Consider the following 18,756-nt stretch of genomic DNA (forward strand, 5'->3'; position numbering starts at 1 on the left):
TTTTTAAAAAAATCAAAAGCCCAGAACAAAACAAGCATTACAACCAGCATGAGCTGTGTGAATCCTCTGAACTACTTTATCAAAGTAGCCTATTGCTGCAAAAGAGCCCCTCAACTCTCTAGCTCCGGACCATGCTGGAGGGTGCCACCAGCCAAATAAAGAGCAAGGGATGGCCAGGTACATGCTGGAGCAAGGACCACCTGAGGCCAAGCACAGGCAGACACCCAGCAGAGCATCCACAACCTCAGGATATGTCTCCTGGGGCAATTTCTTCATCAACCAGGCACCGGGGATGCCTGGTTCATCAAAGACACTGAGGGCATAGAGATGTGCAGAGCCGGTCTGCACAGGCGCAATGCTCCGCCGCAGTGGGGCCAGGCCAGATAACAGCAGCACTTTAACTTAAAACCATATCTGCGACACTGTACCCACAGGCTACATCCCCAGCTGTTACAAATCAATGCAAACACATCGACTTTTTTTTTTTTTTTTAAAGGCCAGAGGGACTTTTAGATTATCTAAACTGTCTTTTTGTATAAAACAAGCTGTAGAATTACATCCAGCTACTGTACTGTGGAGCCTAACTGCATGTGCTGGACAATTGTCATGACACTCACTTCAGCGGTGACACGCCGGCTTACAAAGGACAAGATGCCGCTCTATAAATTGCAACAGCTTGAATCTGGTTCCTAGCATTGCTCTGCAGACTCAGTGTAGCAAAGTCTCATCCCTATAGGCACAGGGAAGAGGCAACAGCCAGAAGCTATCTGGTGACCTACAGAAGAGCAATTGCTGCAGCAGCACATCTGCAGCACGTCATCTGCCAGCGCGTTCATGTACCGATGCAAAAGAGGATGCTTTAGACACATACAAGTTACTTTAGACACATAACCAACCAGAAAACAGAGGTTTGGAAAGCAATGCAACACCAGCAGATCCTGAAGGGGAGAAAGCTGATAAATATTTAAATTGCGTATTCCCACCACTGTAAGGCAGCAGGATTTCGTTACCTGTTTTGGGATTGATTACAAAGAAGTTCTGGGGATTTCCACTTGTAATCCGGTAAGTCAGTTTTTCACTAGTGCTGGAGTCAGGGTCCTGGGCTTGGATCTGAATGACAGATACATCCTTCGGGGAGTTTTCCATGACAGCTGGGTAATAGATAGGTTCAGAGGTGAGGGGGGCATTGTCATTTACATCCTCCACTTCAATGTAGACTTCAATCGTAGTGTAGAGTGGGACGACACCATGATCAGTCGCATACACTGTCAACCAGTAGGATTTGGTCGTCTCCCGGTCGAGAATATCTGCTGTGTAGATAACTCCTGCACAAAAACAGCAAGCAGAGGATCTCAGGAATAGAAGCAATGAAATATCACATCTATTCATTTGGCTGTACTACAGAACTGTGTTCAGCATATAACAAATGCTCCACCCTTAGAAAAATTAAAGTTGTGCATAAAATGAAAACAGGAACTTGCACTCGGGCATTGTTCCCTGAACCCTGCTCAACACCTCAATCCTTTGTCCCAAGAAATTCGTGTGGGACGTAAAAAAGATGGATTTTTTTAAGTGTCCTAATGTCATAGCCAATTTTTTGCTGGGACTGCAGCTGGCAGAGAAACAGAAGAGACACCATCATTTTCTGCTGGTGATGTGAACTTGTATAAACCTTGGTAGACAGGGATATCACCATTGACAATTGCACAAAGCGGCTTCTCTTTTCAAACTCCTGCCAGTGCCCTTGCTAAAGAAGAAAACCTAGGGGGCAGTTTAAAATAAATCCATTCAAGTTCAGAAAATAGATGGTAAATTTAATAATGAGATCACTTACAGCACTATGCCAAAATTCTGGATAACAAGCAATCAAAAGCTCACATAGTAGAAGCTCTTAGACAACCTGTATATCCTCTTTTATCACGGAGAAAGGAAGGGTTTGGCCACTCTACCTACTGGTTTAACATCAGCTGTTTTCCTACTTGGTCCTAAGAAACCAGAAAGTGTGTTTCCATATAAAAGAGCTGCAGAGAGGCATGGCACCCACCACTGCATTGAAGTACCACCCCCACTCCCGCATGGTCCCTGCCATGAAGGACTTCCATCAACCTCATTTCTGCCTTAAGTGATTTAGAAATCTATCCTGCTCCTGAAATGAACACCAGAACTATGAGGACAACACGTAAAAACATATATAGGGCCCGTAAAACAGAAACACCTCCGAGCACTGGAAGACCTGCTCGCATTTGTGTAATCCAAACCTTCACTGATTTGAGCACTGAACACAAAAGCACAGAGGAACAAATACACCAATACCACACACACAACCGCACCAGCATCAAAATAAGCAAATGCACTTTCCCACCACTTCTGTGATGCATATACCAAGAACATTTTCCTCTCCTAATAGAGCATTGTTAAATCTTGGGTTACACAATAATATAGTGGATCTCAAGCTTGAGATATACTAAAAAGGACAGTTTGCAGATGTTGTGGCTTAAGCCCAGCCAGTAACAAAGCACCACAAAGCCGCTCGCTCACTCCTCCCCCAGGTGGCCTGATGGGATGAGGAAAAAATATAAAGGCAGGCTCGTGGGTTGAGACAAGGACAGGGAGGGATCACTCACCACCTATGGTCACGGGCTAAAGACAGGCTCAACGTGGGGAAGAAACAAAATCAATTTAATTTACTACAAATCAAAACAAAACAAGGCTATTAGGAATTAAAACCAAACCTGAGAACACCTTCCCCCCACCCCTCCTTCCTTCCCGCCTCAGCTCCACTCCCGGTTCTCTCTCCCTCCTCCCCTCCAGAGGTGCAGGGGGACGGGGAATGGGGGTTGGGGTCGGTTCCTCACACGTTGTCTCTGCTGCTCCTTCCTCCTCAGGGGGAGGACTCCTCACTCGTCCCCTTCTCCACTGTGGGGTCCCTCCCACGGGAGACAGTCCTTCACGGACTTCTCCAGCGTGGGTCCTTCCCTCGGGCTGCAGTCCTTCAGGCACAGCCTGCTCCAGCGCGGGCTTCCCCCTGGAGTCCCGGCCATGCTGGGGGGCCTCCACCCCCTGCTCCGGCGTGGGCTCCTCTCTCCCCGGGCTGCAGGTGGGCCTCTGCTCCCCCGGGGGCTGCCCTCCCTGGGCTGGGGGGACACAGCCTGCCGCCTGGTCTCCCCACGGGCTGGGGGGGCAGCCCCTCCTCCCCCGCTCCTCCTCCCCTCCTTCCTCCCTGACCTCGGTACCCGCAGAGGGGTTCCTCTCCCATCCCAATCCCCTACTCCCTGCAGGTTCCCCTCTTCACTCTGCTCTCCCAGAGGCACGACCGCCCTCACGGACGGGCTCGGCCTGGGCCAGCGCCGGGGCCGGCTCCCACCTGCGGAAGCTGCCGCCAGCTTTGAGCAGCAGCCGGCCCTGCGGCCCCTGACCCGCTACCAAAACCCTGCCACACAACGCCCCAAAACAGCAGACCATCAAGTCATGTCATTAGTAGATGGAAACTGGTGGAGAAGTTGCAGGGGAAGAAAGAACAAGAGAAACCTAAATTTAGTGTCAGATGTGCTTAATGCTACTTAGGACAACATTATCAGTTAATCACTGAGGAAAGAGGTGTTCTAAGACCAGCACCAATAATGGATGTGCATGTCTTTTTGGCTTTTGGGGCTTTTTTTAAGTATCAGACTGCACTGAAGGTTCCTATGACAGCCTGAAGTCTTAGAAAAGCTTTGAAGACACTGGAATAGGCAGAGAGGTGTTTCTGGCAGGCTTTGGGCACTGCTAAGGAAGGTGCAGGCTCTGGCTCAGCCACTCTGCAGAGCACGGGCTGCCAAGAAGGGATCCTCCTCACCAGTCCTACCAGCAATCCCTCTTAATGAAGTATGTGAAGTTCAGAAGTAATTCATCTGCATTATTCCTCAGCCTCAGTCTTACAAGTTATGCATCAAATCTGGCTTTTTAAATTATACCAGCAATTAATCCCTTTATGACACTGGATTCAGACAAGACCTTTGGTTTAAAAGTTAACTGGTAAGTCTATTCCATTTCTTGAAGAGCAGCCATGAAAATGATGGCCCTGTGCTCCTGAGACATCCGCAGAAGGGATGGGTTTGATGGCGTGATAGAGCTTCTGATGTCTAACACCATGAACGGCCTTGGTGTCAACCTCCCTAGAGATTTCACAGCAGAACACATCCTATACTGAAGTTTAGTGGCAAACTTACTAAATTGCTTTTATGAGGGGTAGCAGCAAGAGGCGAATGATGTAACTTCTGTCCTAAGCGACCACCACCCCAAGCATAAGACAGAGAAGCCCACCGAGCGAGAAGGGATGCTGCCTGTCCCAGGGAGTCAGGTCCTGGCTCCCGACATCCCCCGTCCACCTCTGCTCTGGGCAGGAGGCAGCACAGAACTCACCACACACTTACAGAGATGCCTGATGTACTTGCTTACAGGATACATCCTTTTTTAAAAATTTTCTAAGTAATTTTTTCAAGTTTGAGACCTTTTTATTATGCTTTTTAATGCTAGTTTTAACTGACAAGTATTTTCCTACAATTTGATCAACCATATAGTGAGGAAGGGGAAAGGAGCAGTACTAATTCCAGCCATCTATGGGCTTAGGTCTTTTTCTAGTAACATCAGATCCACGTCCTTCTCGCTCAGATATATTATTCACCCAACAAAGGTGAGAAACATAGCACTGGAGGACAAAGGCAGAGTGTATTCTAAATATTCTTGTCAGCAGCAGCTTGTGCTACATAATGACTTTCTGTAGAAACATGGGTGAAATATGTAGTGAACTGTGATGAGAATGCCTAGAAGTCCAGAAGAGAAATTACATTGCAGGGATGAGAAGAGCCCATAATAAATGACAACCTGTGGAAATAAATAAATAAAATCAAATCCACGTGGGCAAGGATGAGGCAAAAAATGATGAACATTAGCAGCCCTAGAGATGTAGATTTATTCAGAAGACAAGAAGAATTATTTTGGTTCTTTAAACAAAATTTGAAATAAGTAGGGTTTTCCCCCAGTGAGAGCACAGAAGGTTTTAGCAGATTAACCTCTGTTTATGAAGCTGAATTTCACCAATACTGAGCTGATAATAAATCTATCTTCTGAGTCATTCTTTCATTTTATTACTCCTGGCAACAGTTACTTTCCATTTCTGTATTTCAGAGGGAAAGGATCATTGAACAAGTGTTAGCAACTGCCAACGGGTCTGCTACACTGGTTCTTCTTTTTACTTTTGATTTATTAAAAGGTCCCAGATATAAATTAATTCCTTTTGCTCAATATGTCTTGTCATTTCACCTGTCACCACCACACAGCAGCTTGATAAATAAGAAGGTCTTTGTTCACTTTCAGGTTTTCCACGTGGAAACCCTCCCGTCGCCCTGGGAAAGCTTTCTACCAAGCTTTTGAATTTCCTGCACAAAGTGCCTCCTTGGTGTCTATCCAAATATGGGTCTAAAGTTAGTACCCACAAGAATACACATGCTGCCCAAATATTTAATCAATCTCTACGTAGGTATGGGTGACACCTTCCAGATGGATGTCAAATGTCATCTTCATATGAGGTGTTAACTCTGAAGACTTATGATGACACTTGACTATCAGCGCTGCTTCTTCATCACTATGGCAGGAAAGCAAAAAGGCTGATAGAGCTGGCATCAGGAGTTGCAAAATATTTCCTGGGGCAGTCCATAGGTAGGCTCTCACTCACTTTAGCTGACTGAAAGTATGGGAAAGGCCAAGAATATCCCTGGATAAGAGCACAACAGATTCAGAAAAGACCTCACTTACTTCAAAGCTTATAGAATTTAACAGAAACTAAAGAAAGACAAAGCTTTGTTTTCAGGGCCAGCAGAGAAGAGGGGAGGAGAGGCTTTTCTTTGACAACTTTTGTGGTACACTATTCCCAGCTGCCTGCTAATTAGAAAAGAAACATGAACAAGGTAATGATGCCTGAGCTAAACAAATCAAGAAGTAAGAAGAAACACCAGCAGAGATCCCGAAAATCTCAAAGCGATTAAAAAAGAAAAAGTTCCAAGATTTTGCAGATGTATTTCGGAACAAGACAGAAAACCAGATGTTCCCATCCACTGAGACGCTACACCACGGAGGCACTACTGCATTTCTACATGAGGCAGCTGAAATCCAACCGAGCAGTCTGTAAGCCAGCTCTTTATGTCGCCCTCAGCCAGATTTTGCAGTATCCCTGAAGGACTGAAGCCAGCATTTCCTCAGGCCCAGGGCAGCCTTCGAAATAAAGCCAGCCATCAATCCAAAAAAGCGGAGCCACCGATATGCTTGCCACTGCATTCCTCCAACTACATTTGCCCTATGCGATTCGCCAAGCACCACGTGCATTACAGACACTATAAGTGAAAAATAACAACAGAGTGCATTAATCTCTGATTAAAATCCTGGGCACATTTATATGTAAATTAAGTGCAGCCCTTGGGCTTGGCAATGTGCCAGCAATGCAAAGGTTGTGTGCTTGTTTCTCTTAAAGGCTTGTTTTCCTTCTTTCCCCGGGAAAATAATGGGATAATTTTTTTCTGTATGGCTCCTGCAAGTGGCACACAGTGAGATGCTGCATTATGAAGGGTGAAGGCAAAAAAAAACCATAGGAGTGAGAAGCTAGTGGATATTAAAGTGGACAAAGAATGGACAAACTGGATTTGCTTCCTGCCTCTCCCACCAATTTGCTGCACATCTTTCAGCAGACCCCTTCAAATGACACGGTCCACTCAAAAATTATCTCAAAGTTATGCATTTACTATAGTCACGAGAAACCCAAGAGGCTCTTAAAACAAAAAGAGATTAGAGAAAAGCATTATTTCTTTCCTCACCTCTTTTTTGCCCCCTGTTTGTTTACCTTATGTGTTTGACAGTACTTTGTGTATAGGTCGCGTGATGAATGGACCTGCCACAGCTCTGCAACAGAGTGTTTACTGGAGCTGTCAGCCCGGGTGTTTACATAGGTGCCCATCGCCATGGATATCTGCTTTGCACATACGTTCCTCCTAAAAGTCAGATCATCCTTCATGAATACTCTCAATAGAGCAAACACTGAAAGGAGTTCAATTCTGGTTAGTTTTTTTCAAGGCAAGATTAAAAGACAACTTGGTGGTCTGTAAGAAGCTGGGCGAGGAAAAGACAGAGGAGAGTAATGAGGCTCTTTAATCTAGCTGAGAAAAGCAAATCAAGGTCTGATGGCTGAGAGTCAATGGCAGAAAAAGGAGAGTGCAAATACTCAACATGGAGGATATCTGGCAGGAGCAACTGCTTGCCAGGGACGGGCCAGAATCTCCCATCATTTGGCATCTTGGTACTAGGACGAGACAGTATAACCTATTCTCCTACCCAAGTTATTGGCCTAGATGCAAAAAACAGTGTAGCATGTGATTTTGCTGAGTGACTCGGTAGCCTGTGTTATAAAAGTTGCCAGTGTAAGTAGTCAATACTCTTAGTTTCAGTAAATGATGAACAAGATGCGGGGAGGTTCCTGCACAGAGAGAAAGAGGACTGACTTGGAAGTATCCGCTACTCTTCCAAAAATTTCTATCACATGTTAAGTGTTACAGAAAATCCCTTAATTTTCTCTTTTTCAAAATACTGCAGTGGTTTTGCAGTGGGACATTCTGCTTAGTACCATCAGCTCTTCTCAGTCATTCAGTTGAGAAGAGCCTCAATGACAAGATGTTGCTTGTTCTTCTCACCTATTTTCAGGAATATGAGGTAATTGCACAAATCTGCATCTCAGACTGGGAAATTAGGAAAGGCCAGATAAAGTGAACAGCCCACTTATTCCCAAAGCCTGACCCAGGAGTGGCCATAGAGGAGGGCAGGAGGAGTGGGAGGCAGCAAAGGCAGAGCCTGTCCTCAGCACAAGCTGCAGCGCGGGATGGAGGTGACGCTACGGCAGCACACCCCCAGTGATCCCAGCTGTCAGCCTGTGGCATGCTCCTTCCCACCCAAAGCCAGCTCCTTGCTAGTACAAATGCTAGGTACAGTGGTTAAAGTAGCTATAAAAATATTTAATCTTTAAGATGACTGAAGGACTAAGAGTGATGGATGCACCTTCCTGACTCCAGTCCCCAAGGCACCTGCAAACTCACCCTCAGCATGTGCAAGGGCCACGTCAGCTTCTGCCATACAAAGTGCTACAAAAATGCATTTCCAGAGCCCTAAGTCTGCCTCTCCCTCCTCCAGCTTCAAAACAAAGGGGCTCAGTGCAAAACAGCTACAAAGCAGAAGCTGGTTTGTCCCCACATTAAAACGACAGGAATGAGGCAGAGTCAGGAATGCCTACTGACAGAGAAGAACTCAGGGTTCTGTTTCATCCCTCAAATTCAAAGGAAGAAAAGAAAAATCAGTGATTCTGAAATGCTACTAATTATTCATGACCCTCATCAAAGACTGCGCCAGTCGTGGCAGTAAACACAACACCTTGCTTGTCACTGAGCTGTCAGCCAAAGGTCCTTGCTTGCATTGCCTTGCTAGGAAAAAAATAATAAATAAACGCACCTTTAGAAGAAAACAGTTGAATAATGATTTTTTTTTTTTTTTTTTTTCAAAACTTGCCGGTCTAAAATACAGAGGGGAAGAGTTTACAGACACCTCATCTGTCCCCACTGAGATGAAAGCTTTCCATCCGCCTACCCCCGCTCCTGCCCCCAAGCTCCAGCCACATCCTGCCCCCACACATCGTTGCACCGGGGGGGATGGAAAAGTTTGTGAACGTGAATGCAAATGTCACAGCTAATCCGGATTGCTTGCATTTAGCAAAGATGTGATTTTTGAAGGACACTTAGCAGAGAGCTATCGTAGGCAGGAAAAGTTTAAAAATACTGCAAGCCCATTATTCATCGAAGCAATGAACATAAAATCAACCAAAATGGCATGATTTGTAGACAGGAATTTCACACCCAATCAAGGAAGAAAATTTATGAATTCAAGAAAGCTAACATTACACCTAACCCATATATTTTTTTATTTAGGTTCTTGACATAGAATGGCTGTGGTGTGTATAAAAGCAGAGTCCATACCTCTTTTGGCAGATATTTATTTAGTTACTTCCATTAAGGATAAACTGTAAATATAAACCACAGGATTAAACAGCTTTAGCATAACGAAGACGTGAACCTGAGCACCGATGCCAGACAGATTCAGAGCACTGGGGCCACTGAAGCCAGTGGGAATCAGAATAAACCATAAATTATATTCACCCCTTTTTTAAGTCCTCTTGAGCCATGAATCACCAGTGCCAGTTCTGAATATGGACAGCGGTATCACATCAGCCACAAACTCAACCGGAGCATGAAGGAGACCTATCGCTCATCCCCCCCACCGCTCGCAGCTGGCAGCCTTGAAAATCAGGCTCCTTACTCTGGTGATTAACCACTATTTCAGCCCCTTCATTTAAGGCCCCCCATTGTGCAAAGGGTGGCCTCCCGGTTTTATTTTATTGCACAAACATTCTAGGCTTTAATGCATATTAAAACGCAAATCCAGTTCCTATTGAAGTGAATGCAAATATCCCCATTGACTTAAATAGAGACTAGATCATGCCCAGGAAAGAATCCAAAAGCAATATTAACTTTGTGAGGCTATACATACCTAGAGCATCCTAATATTCTTTTTTTTTTGGTTTAAATATATAATAAACCATGCTTGTCAAACAATGCAAGTCAGGTAACATTCCTGTCTAGGGCTTAACTTTTAATTTTCTCTTTTTTACTTATGCTTTGAATGTACAAATTTACTGTTACCTCAAAATGCAGTTTCTGCAGTGAATATTATGTCTGAGTTCCCAAAGCAGTAAAAGAGCATTAGAAAGCTAATCCTCAGCAATGCTATTTCCACTGACACTGGATTAGCCTGCAAATATACCTTTTACTGTGTTATTACACACAATACCATGAATATCACAACCAGCCAGGATCACGACAAGGACATTCAACATGTTAATAAATGTAATAGATAAGTAGGTAGATAATGTACAGGTTTACAACTCTTACTGGACACGACGTGCCACCACGTGTTTCAGGGGCAATTTCAAGTGTGGGCTCTTTTCAAAGGATGGACCGCCGCTGCTGTTGTGCACACAGTGTTGGGTGTACAGAGGGGCTGTAAACTCCTTCTGCTCATGGAAAAAACCACCACCACACAATGGTTTAGGCGAAGGATGGCCAGCTGGTCTGAAATCCAGATCAGGTACGTATGGAAACTTACTCTGACCTCTGAGGTCTTGGGCCAGCCAAGCAGCCTAGCCAAAGTCGGGGATGCTTGTGTGACTTGGATGCACAGTACAATTGCAGGTCTGGCAGAGGTCATTAAATCGGGTACAGCCCCATCAGCACAGCTTACGCAGGCATGAGCTTCACACCAGCCTGGGGATGTTGTCCTGCTTGAGCATGGACCCTGGCCAGGCCTGCCTCAGGCTGCGAAACACAAACGTAACGTCATTTACTACAGGTAGAGGGGGAGTTCAACTAACTAAAGGTGATAATCAAGTTTACATCTGGCCAGTGCTCCCTTAAATCAAAATAATATGAATATATATATGTATGTTTGCATATTTGCCGATATTAATATATATAAATATATTAGTATTTATGAATGTATGAATATTTATATATAATATATAATGTATATATGAATACCAATAAATATAGAGTGTGTGCATATATATATTCATATATATATATATGAATTACGTGATTCAAAAGGTAATGTTGCATGCAGAATTAGCAGTGCCACCCACCATAGGGACTGGGTTTTCTCAGGGGTCTGATCGCAGGCTCTTCAGGTGTCCCAAAGCAGACACCAAAGCTACGGGTAAAGCAGCATCTTAATGGCACTGAAATAGAGGTACATCTCAGATCGGGTGCTTGACCTTCCAGGTCACTTATATTTTGAGTTCTGAGGCAAGATTCTTCCTTCTTTACCTTCTAATGGCTTAAATTCAATGCTGCTGGTTTCCTTTGCTTGCTTTATTTGGGGTGTGGGAGGAAGGCTTACACCTTCACATCAAAATGAGCTATCACTTAAATACGACATCTTCAAGGTCACTTACACATCCATTACAGAGCAATTTTCCAAACATATCATCAAGACACTGAACCAGAGGCTTAGTCAAATAAATTCTCTATCTTCTTCCATTTATGAATTAAATGAAATAAGATGTGCCAACATTTTCACCTGACTAGGCTTTATTATGGTTTCTGTATCTTCCATCACATCCCTCTAGTTATTTAAAGAAATATCCATATTCATCTTGCTTTAATATATTTTGCCTGGGTGAAAAAAAAAAGAATAAAAATAATCTTAGATAAACAACAAATACACAATGGACAACTCTGGAAGAACCAAACTGCCTTCAAAAGCACAAATACTATAAAGAAACCCTCTCATTTACGAATAATCTCTGTCAAAGCTTAACACACTCCATCACTGCCAAACAATGCAATAAAACCCTGCAGTAAAACCAGGCTGAGAGGGGCCATGAAGCCCCAGCGATGACTAAACTGCTGCCACATACCATTTCCTACTCACTGCAAGCGCTTGAGAATGACGGGACAAACCGTGACACTGCTCTCACAAATGGGCTGTGCTGCGAGCCCGCGTGGCTTGAGCCGTATTGTTCAACTTTTATGAACGTGGGCTTCTGCTGGCATTCCTTTAACCCAGGTAGATCCACCTTCCTCTTCAGTCTCACAGGCACAGCAAAATACGATGCCTGTTTATGGGATGAACTTTGTGCTCTTCGCTGGACATGCGCAGGCTCAACTTTTCAGCTAAAGGACCAAGAAAAACTAACAAAAAGTGCGTTTTTGAGACTGTGGCAGGTGGTGTGCAAAATTCAGATACCTCAAGCTTTTATAAAGGCTTGCTGGAAAATCGGCTGTAGGAACACATGCATAATATAACTCAGAAGAACTACAGCTGATGGTATAATTTCACTCTATTGACTATGCGTTGTGGATTTTTTTTTACTTTTTTTAAAGGACTTGTGGCTACTGGGTTTCCAGCCGCACATGAATTACAAACTGTGAATTCTCTTCAATATATAACCTCTCTGTATGCATTTATCCCTCTGTATCTGTTTGTCGCTACAGCAAATGACGAGTTCTGACTTGTTTTCAGAGCACCATCAGGATTACAAAACTCTTGTGCGCCTTGTGCCCACCTCTGTAGCCTTCCCAACCAAACCGAATGTGGGGATGATACCAGCAGAAATCCTCACATTGCTAGCACCAACAGTGAAGGCTGTTAAACCTTGATAATAACCTGTTTGTACGGAGGCATTTTTTCTCAAAGGGTCTGGCTAATGCCCAGAGTAACCCAGATTTTCTGTACATCCTCTTTAGTAGATTAATAAAGAGATCAAAGTCTGACCCATGTGTCCTCTGCCAGGAGGACTGGAAATCTATTTTAAAAAGAAGGGTTTGCTCCTGGTTATTTTAGAAACGAGATCAGAAGCGGAGCAAAGCTGAAGCAGGAAGAGATGGAGAAAAAAGGCAAAGAATGCTCAAAAGGATTCCGATAAAAGTCCTGGCAAGGGACTTCTGTGCAGGGTCCTCTTCCTTTACATGGAACTCTGTACCTTTTGTACTGCCTACAGTATGAGATTGTTTTGGGAACCCTTCCACAAAATGTGTGCTGACCTGCTTCAGCTGATTTGTGCCGGTGGTGAGGAAGGTGGAGGGAAGTAGAGGCAGCTCTGCAGAGGAGCCTGGTTGCTGGGGGAGGCTCAAGTACAACATAAACGGGCACTGGCTCTTTGGATGGATCTCAGCACTGAGGAATGTTGGCCTGGGATGGTTGGCCAGAACAGACAAAGGACTATTGGGAATACTCCACCCAATAAACATCTTTCACCTTTTAGTTATATATTTTATACTGGAAATAGAGTTTTTTTGTATATTATACTGAAAATAGTAATCTCCCCCCCCGCCCCCTTTGTTGCTGTTTCTTTCAGCCCACAGCAAATGGGCAACCCTATGAAAACAGTAACATTGACCCTGAAATCTGCCTTTATCTTTCTCTCTATCCAAACATAAACCCCGAGGAGCAGTCAAAAAGGAGAGAAACAGTACTTCTGAAAGGGGTTTAATAGCCACACTGCACTTGAACATGAGCACCGCAGGGAAGAGGGGAGTGTAATAAACAGAGCCAGCACTAGAGCACCATTTAACCCCACTGCATGGCACAGCCGTTTCCTCTGCTCAGAGGTACCATGCATGACTCTGGAGTCTGTTTTACAAAGGATGTCAAAAAATTGGAGAAGTTTACAAAAAAAGACTTCCACAACAGTATAAGGAGTAGAGACAATGATTTACAGTAAGAGAGTTTAGGATTTCAATCTGTTAAACTTATTAAAAAGAAGATGGAGAACCAACCTGATTAGAAAATCCATGTAAAGTTCATGGGGAAATATTATTGGGAAGTAGTAAAGGGTTCTTTAATCTAACAGAATAAGGTGGAGCAACATCTAATGATTGGAAACTGCAGCCAGGAAAAATAAAATTAGCAATCAGCTTGATACCCTTTTTTATTATTTATTTTTCTAAAGTGGGTGATTAATTCCCAGAATAATTTCCTCCTATCTCTAGACATCTGCAAATGAGGGCTACAAACTGTTGGGGGAGAAACACTTCGTGGCAAATGTATGCTACGCTTTAGTTAGAGAAAGATCACTCAGTAAAGAGGTATAAAAGTGATATATAATAGACAAAGAGATAAAAGGGACAAACCCAAATGATCTGGTTTCTTCTGGCTTCCAGCACTACACATTTGTGAACACTGTCCAGCTGTTTTCTCCGAGGAGCTTGGAGAGAGGAGGTTCACTGGATGGTGCTGGGCTGCCACAGCACTCCCAGCCTGCCCAGCTCCACTCCCATGGTCACTGTTTTGTTGTCTCAACAGCCTCTGCATTGCCATCCCCACGGAGGGGAGAAAATACACCTGATGGAAAACCAGCTCCTGGTATTTTCTCACAGTCACATATGAGGGCATGCAAAAAACCCCAGAGCCTGTTCTAGAGACATGCACAAGGCATTAGAAGAAGTACATCTGTTGGCTGGGACCACTGGTGAGCCTGGAGCAATGTCCACTGTTTCTGTCCAGGCTGAGCACTGGGAAGAATGTAACACGGGGGTGGCAAGCAGTGAACAACCTGGTCCCACTCTGTGCTCGAGAAGAAACTCTCAGATTACAAGAGGCTCTCAGGCAGCCAACCTCGTGGCTTTGGGAGAACAATCAATTGCCCTTGTGTTTCTTTGAGTGAATTTTCCAGCAGATAAGGACTCTCCAGGAAGTATATACTTCATCAGTATTGTCCACGATGCTGTAGCAGTACATTGCTGTTTTACAAGGTAACATGCTTTGTGTTTCACTGTGAAACGCAGACTGGATGCACTGAAACCTGAAGTTGTATCTAGACCCATTTGCGGGACTCTCCCCAGGTCCAAAAAATGAAAGTTTTTCTTCTGTACCACGCTGGCTTTGCATACAGGGGCCAGGGTACGCAACAGTCAGCATATGAAAAAATAGGTGACTTGTTTTGAATCAGGACTACTGCTTTAAACAGCCCAGAAGCAAAACATTTCCATTTTTCTTAAGTATGCCTTTAGGTGTACTCTCTCCTCTCTTCTCTAGAGAGGCTGAGGAAGAGACCCCCTCTTCCGTCCTTCATGTCCAGAGGGTGTAAAACCACGTCAAGCTGCTGCTTCTGCTCCGGGCAGAAGTTTTGGTGGCTGCAGCAGAAAAAAATGCAAGACGGTTGCCTGGAGGCCAAAATTTAGTTCAGATCGCCTGTCAACATTGAAAACATTAGGAGCATCTCTTGCCGTTTGCTTCAGAAAGGACAGGAGTTCAGTTTCCCTTATTGAACAGACACAAGAGCAGCTCTGGTCGCACTCCTAAGCACAGGAATGGGTCTTGCACCCCAGATCTCCTTCACTAATGGGGAATTACCCTTCACAAAGCAGTCCCCGTGAGACACCCTTTGCATAGATGCTGAACCTCTGCAGGTTCATGGCATCATGTTTTCACCCACGCTGTCATTCCAGTATTAACCAAGGAGGGCCACAACCATCTGTGGATGGCTGGTAACTGGTGGCTGAGAAACTGGTATCTACCAATTCATACGACAAACCACACAGCGTGCACCTGATGCCCTCATCTGAGCTGGCAAGCTAGAAGGCCACTGATGAACTGGGTCTGGCTCTTCCATTAACTGACACCTGAACTTGCAGACCTGGAGAATTAGCAAAAAAGGGCAGGGCAGGACAGTCCAGTCTTTGACTATATGCTGAATTTAACTGTAGCCCTATTGAAGTAACCGTGGAGTTTAGTCTTTCTTTTGAAACCCAAATGGGCAGGCTAAGGAGCTGCCTACTTCGAAATCATCAGCTTCTAAGTCACTTTTTGCACAACTTGACTGGCCCCAAAATCCTGCCTTGAATGTAATTCAAATACTCTTACCTTCCTTAAAAGTTTGGGGGGGGGTTTAATGGTCTTATTTTGTGTGGAAGACAGTAGGTTGCTCCCACAAACTTTCTTTGAACCTCCTTTTCTCATTTCCCAACATCTACCTCAACAGGATACATCTTTCACCAAAACCAGTCATCAGTGTTCGAAGATCGCTCACAACTAAGCTGACTCTCTCCTAGTATGGCAAAAACGACCACAGAAATTGCCAAGAGCAGTCCCAGATGCTTCTAAGCATCTTTCTAATAGGAAGGTCTTAGAAACAGCTACAAGTTTTGCATGGGAGGCATCTCACCTACAGCCGTATCTGCGACTGCAAAAAGTGAAATAACTAGAATTCATTTCCTTGTTGGATTTTTTCCAAAACCCCTTGAGCAACCTCACGGTAACTCTTCACATGATCATTAAGATAGTCAGAATTTAATTTTCTACCTTGCATAGAGGAAATAGAGCTGGGGTTATAACGGCAAACCTAGCACAGACCCTGCACATGCAGACCATAATTATGCTTTTGTTTCACTCTCCATACTCTGTGTGATAATAATTCCAAGGTTCAAAAAGTATATGGGAATATGCTGGAGTATATTGGTGGAAAGTACCATTCTTTTAATCTTGGGAAAGCATTAGTCTGACACTTATCTTCAGAAATCTTCCACAGGTAGGATACTTTTCTTCAGACAAGAAAACAGAAGGGAGAGGGAAGCTGAGATACACAAGGGACTGCAAATCAGAGCAGTACAATAAAAGCCTTAATGCAGACAACCCTACCGTGATCATTGGGAATTCTGCCAGTGACTCAGTGGGTGCTTCCTTTTGGCTCTGAACAGAGTGAAGCAAATAAATGTGCTCTGGCTGCTGCTCTCCAAAGTATAGCCTTTCATGTAAGACATAAAACTCAGCCTTTATCCCACCAGAGTCCTCCAAAGTCACAGTACTTTCTGCCAGGTTTCCCTACCTGCTTTTCCAGGAGATGTTGTGGCTCTACACAAGATGCTGGGAAGCAAAGTGGGCAGCCTGGCACCCAAGGGGTGCCGAGACATCGGCATCCACCCAGATGCTCCCTTGCTTATTCAGGGCAAGGCTCAGATGTACTCACTAGCAGTAAGTATTGCATTCCCCAGCTGGTATATATGTACATGCACATAAACTGCAGCAGCTCAATTTTAGAGTGTTTTATGATGAGGTGGACTAAGCTCCCTAAAGAGGTGGGGAAAGTCAATGTCTTGATAAAGTAAATAATGAGATGTTGCAGTACCAATATACGCTGTCTGATCCCTTGAGGGAAACCACAAGCACGAGCCCTAATGAAATAAGACACAGAAAATAAGGGCTTTGCTGTGGACACAACCCTTATGTGTTCATTATGCATCACAGTGACTTCTATTACTTTATCACACTTATTCATCTCGGTGAACTGTTGTATAAATGTACAGACAGATATGATATGTATAAAAACACGTGCACATACGCTTGCAGATATATATATTCTAAATGAAAGAGGGAAAAAGGAAAAGTGATTTACTTTCATTTCTGTAAATGGCCAGACCATAAAAGCATAGTATGCTTTCTCTGCATGGATTGCCTTACAAATCCATCATTGTATGCAGTTCAAAGCTTTCATAAACACTTAGCATTCGAATTTGCATTTGTGAATATTTTAGCTTTCAAAAATGTCCTTGTATTTTATGCTTTAAGTTCTTAAACACTCAGTAATACCAGTGTTAGCTTTGCCTAGGGCTAATCGATAGGCTGCACTTAAGATAGAAAGTTTATTTGTCTATTTATACACAATTTTGAAATGGAGAATATATTTTCACTGTTTGAAATGCATCAGTATGAGGAAATCATAAAATTGAATTTAATTATTTATTTATAATGTAACTTTGCCAACTGTGGTAGCAATAAACCCAACGAAACAAAAACCAGGAAATTATCCCTGATCCAAGAGCAGGAGGAAGCATAGCTCCCTCTAATTGAGTTTTCTTTGCTCTTATCTTCTCAAGATCCCTTAGATTGTTTTCCAATTTTCATTTCCATTTCTTCCATTAAATGCCTCTAACCCATGACCTCCGTTTACTGCCACCCATTTATCTTCCATTCTTAATTGAGATGTAACGTGTCCACTTGTCCAACGCTGAGCACTAAAACTCTGACAGCACGCTTGATAAATACTGGCTCCTTCAGGAAAGCTTACTTGGGAAAGTGCAATTCAAAACTTGATTCCTGAACACCTAAGTCTGTTCCATTAAACTTGAGTTTACCTTCTAAACATACCATGGTGAGGACCAAACCCCCAATAACAAATAATAATATCTTTGGGTTTATTTGCTTTTTCTGCTACAAGATGGAATTAGATTTGTTTTGACCCTGGGAGGGTACAAGGTGACAGAGCTGGTGGGAAGAAAACATGTAAGGCAGCTTTCAGCAGTCAATTGCTTTTCGCTTTCAAATTGAATAATTTTAAATGTGGTGGTTTGCAATCAAACTCCCTCCCCTGAGACTAAGTGTACAGGAATTTTTGAAGGATGGCATTGTTTAGAAAATAGTTAGACCTTATACAACATCACTTCAGGAGCTCTTGACAAACATTAGTAAAACTCCCAGCAGCCAGGTGCTTCTGCAGCTATTTAACAGAGGGGAAAGCCCAGCATCAGAGTCAGAAATACAACAGAAGGGAAAGAGTAAAGCTCGAGCTACCAAGCAGTTATTTTCATCTCACAGAGTAATGCTAAACTAAAGCAGGAGAGCACCAAACAGCAATATCTTAGCCTCTTGGAGCAGTAAAGTAAAATTAATACAGCACCCCAGGCTACTATTAAATGGTAAAATTTAAGAAAACATATTGTGGTCAGGCATTCAACCTCTCAAAATAAATAGATTAATCACTCCACGCTTATTCTAAACGACTAAATGTTCGCACCAGTGATACCAAGTAAAACACAAATTTGCTGGGATGCTGAAGGCGAACATCCAAGAGGAAAATTTGTCATTCAAAACCATCATACCAGGAACTAGGCTGGAAAGCTCCATGGCCAAAACGTCTGAACGGAGCGCACTCCTATTTCGTACTCCAGAGGTGTGACTGTGAATGGTGCTGACATAGCTCAGACAGCTTTAATTTAAGATTAAGGCTTGGTACTGATAGACTGATAGTCGTGCCAGTAAGGTCTGGAGAAGGCTACGTGAACTGTGTGGTGGAGGGTGCCCTGCGGCAGCACAGCCACCCCGCTGCATGAGCGAGCGCCAGGCATCTCCCCAAACACT

At 43.8% G+C, this 18,756-nt stretch overlaps 1 protein-coding gene across 7 annotated transcripts in view; it reads right to left on the minus strand.

The window, feature by feature from the left end:
• The window catches only part of FAT3 (FAT atypical cadherin 3), a 427,681-nt gene that overhangs the window by 236,919 nt on the left and 172,006 nt on the right, over nt 1–18,756 (minus strand). For all 7 annotated transcript variants that reach the window (XM_069808410.1, XM_069808407.1, XM_069808409.1 and 4 more), the window contains exon 3: nt 1,011–1,325. In XM_069808410.1, the coding sequence (XP_069664511.1) occupies nt 1,011–1,325 (315 nt within the window). The remainder of the gene's footprint in view (nt 1–1,010; nt 1,326–18,756) is intronic.

The sequence above is a fragment of the Haliaeetus albicilla genome, chromosome 20, assembly GCF_947461875.1.
Source record: "Haliaeetus albicilla chromosome 20, bHalAlb1.1, whole genome shotgun sequence".
Classification (NCBI taxonomy): domain Eukaryota; kingdom Metazoa; phylum Chordata; class Aves; order Accipitriformes; family Accipitridae; genus Haliaeetus; species Haliaeetus albicilla.